At 36.2% G+C, this 3068-nt stretch overlaps 1 protein-coding gene across 1 annotated transcript in view; it reads right to left on the bottom strand.

The window, feature by feature from the left end:
- Window positions 1-1254: 1254 nt before the first annotated feature.
- PSMA1 (proteasome (prosome, macropain) subunit, alpha type, 1) overlaps window positions 1255-3068 on the bottom strand; it is a 9027-nt gene continuing 7213 nt past the window's right edge. The window contains 2 exon segments of the mRNA XM_009699081.1: window positions 1255-1614; window positions 2080-2204. Coding sequence (XP_009697383.1) covers window positions 1558-1614; window positions 2080-2204 — 182 coding nt within the window. The 3' untranslated portion in view covers window positions 1255-1557.

The raw sequence follows: 3068 nt of genomic DNA, 5'->3' as shown, positions 1-3068 counted from the left end.
ATAATAAAAAAAAAAAGGAAAAAAAAAAATAGATGAAAGAAAAAAAAAAAGGAAAAAAAATTGAAGGGAGTGGGGGAATAAGTAGGGGAAAAATAAATGGGAAAATAAATCGGGAAAAAATAAATTGAAAAATAGTAGGGGAAAAATAACAACAGAATAGAAAAAATTTTAAAAATTAAAAGCAGCTTTGTCTAGCGTTAAAACCAAATACACAGCCCTGACATCATTATTTTGGTACTTTCATGACTGAACTATTTATATGGATTCAACACAGTATTTAAAGCCTGTTTGAAACAGCACCATGCTTTGTTAATTAATAAATACTAGATGTAAGTTTCAGGCCTTTGTTTTGTTTGTTGTTTTTTTTTCAAAGTACATCGAGCAGGCTATCATGCCGTTATGTGAGTTCACCTCAAAAACTTGTTTCTTATCCTTTTCAGCATATTCATTAGTGAGTAGACTTACAATAGAATGATCCAACATGGAAAACGAAAAATAACGCTAAACTCATTTTGCTTAAAATACAGCATCACACCCATTTTGGACCTAGGAAGCACCAACTCACTGAGCTTCCCAGCCAGATGTCCCTAAAGAAGTCGCTGACAGTCCCAAATCTTGTGGCATTCAGCTTGAATCCACGCGGGTACCAGGTACCCCTCGGGCAGACGGTACAGAACAAGCCGAAGGGACAAAACCCCAAAGAGCCTCTTTATTCAGCAGCAAGACAGCGACTCCATAGCTCAGGGGATCTGTCATGGGGATTTTATGTGCTTCCCGCCTTACTTCGGTTTAGGCCATTAGTGAGCTAAAAGCCCTTTGCTACCCCATGGCTGGCTGATGGCTCTAAAGAAATAAAGTGGTACAATTCAGTTCCAAATGAGCTGGGGTTTATTAAAGCAGAGAATTAAAACCAAAAACAAACAAAACACAAGCTGGTTGGCAGCTTCACGCTTCTTCAGCCTGCAATGTTTCTGGTAAACACTCATAACCCGAAATGTCTTTTTAAGTTGAGTTTGAGACAAGGACAAGACAACATGGGGAAACACGTTACATTCTATTTGTTCCACAACTGTTTTGCAGTTTTGTAGGCATTTTAAAGTCCTCTCAGTTCAACAGTTTCCAAAAGCACCATATTTATATATAGTAAGTAAATGCTAACTCTGACAAATGTTCAAATACAAGAGGGCACCTTGACATGACGGAAGTATTTGAACAGTTATTTGTTCAGACTAAAAAAACCAAACCCACAGCAGATTCCAAGAAAGTGATTTATTTCCACTTGTCCTTACAAGTTAAAGACAGTAAGCTTTTCATTAAAAAACAGTATCATGTACTATTTAGAAAATGATTACATCTTTCATGTCAAAGAAAATACACACAATTATGACCTCCTGTCTACCTTTTAAGGATAGGTGGGTTGCTTTCTTTCTTTTTTAAAAGTAATCCTCAGAATGTATCGGCAGAAAACGCATATAGGTGAGGATAAAGTTACCAGCAAATGGAGAAATGTTCCTGTATAATTAGACAAACGTTAACACAGAGGAACTCATCCACCAACTAGTGCTCCATCGGCTCCTCTGCCTTTTCTGCAGGTTCATCAGCAGGTGGAGCAGGCTTGAAGAGAGGAAAAAATAAATATTTTAGGAAGGCAGAAGACAAACTTAAATCAGCTTTATCCTGGTTTGAGCATCACAAGTGGTAAATGCAGCTCATGTCAACAAAGAGCTTACAGAGTAGTTTTACCCCAATTAAGCATGGAGCAGGACAGAGCTGTTAATTAGGAGACTAAAACATATGTAGCCACTTCTGTTGCAAAAAAGTAAAAACTTGTACTTTATCAAAGATGAGGAAAGAAGATGACATTGGAACAGCCTGGCACCAATTCCGCATAAATTGATTTAATAAGCATCTTGGTCTCCAGCTAAGATATATAGTTTTCATGTAGTAACTTCCAATTTTAAAAATCACATTCCTACTAGAGTAGTAGAGTTAAATGCTGTAAACATAAATGTGATAGGTCATGTATCACAAAATGCTGTCTTTCAACAAAGCCTATATATTTGTATCTAAATCACACACCTTTCTCTGTGGTCTCTCCTCAAGACCTTCTAGGAATGGTGCTACGTCATCATCATCATAGATGGTAAACTCCATGTCTTTGCCAACAATTCCAATGGAAACATTCTGTTAAACAAAGTTTTGAAAGAAGTGAGAAGCGTTTTTCTGCAAATAACTCTGGCTTTACAGCTTTCACTTGTGAAAAAGACCAAAGTTTCCTCCTGTGATAGACTCATTGTGCTCTTTGTGTCTACTTAAGGAAAAAAAGAAATTTTGAGAGGCTCTCTTCTTTGATAGATTGTACCGGGAAAGAAAAGGCAAGCAGATTTATATCCTACAAAAGCTATCATGTTTCAAAACCTTGTACGTAAAACCACTTTCAAGGGCTTCAATTTCTTTCAATTTTTTGTTTTCCTTTTAATAACATACACAATTTTTCAAAACCAATCATTTTAATCTTATTTTGCATTTTCATTATTTGAAGAGTTCTAAAAACCAAGGTGGGCTAAGAATAAGAAAAAAAATTAAAGATGGAAAAGGGTAGATCAGCCACAAGCAGAACACCAACTAATGGATATCCCTAGAATTTTCTTGTTCAACAGTTCCTCAATTCATTGTCAGACGTTTCTGCAACTTTTTGATGCTGGATACTCAATCAAAAGTTTGCGCATTACCCTCCCTCACCTCCCAAGTGAATTACTGACTGTGCTTACAATGCCAACTTGTGATTCTAGTTGCAGGTAATGTATTTTAAACACTGATCAGAGTTTAAAGTAGAATGAAGCAACCAGGAAAAAAATGTCTTATTTAGAGAAAGTATCATTTTTGTTAAGAAACTTAAACCTGAGATAATTAAGGAAACCATAGGTAAACTGGTGACATGAAATGAAGATTACATTGTCCACCGGTATTCAGCTTTCAAATCACAGTGCCAGCTATACTTCACATGAATTTTGTCACAGCAATTTCTAGTAACAGTGGCAGTAAAATTTCTTGTTAAGAAAACCCAG

Source organism: Cariama cristata, unplaced genomic scaffold, assembly GCF_000690535.1.
Source record: "Cariama cristata isolate BGI_N322 unplaced genomic scaffold, ASM69053v1 scaffold13174, whole genome shotgun sequence".
Classification (NCBI taxonomy): domain Eukaryota; kingdom Metazoa; phylum Chordata; class Aves; order Cariamiformes; family Cariamidae; genus Cariama; species Cariama cristata.
The sequence above is the reverse complement of the archived record's forward strand: the minus strand, read 5'-3'. Positions and strand labels throughout refer to the sequence as shown.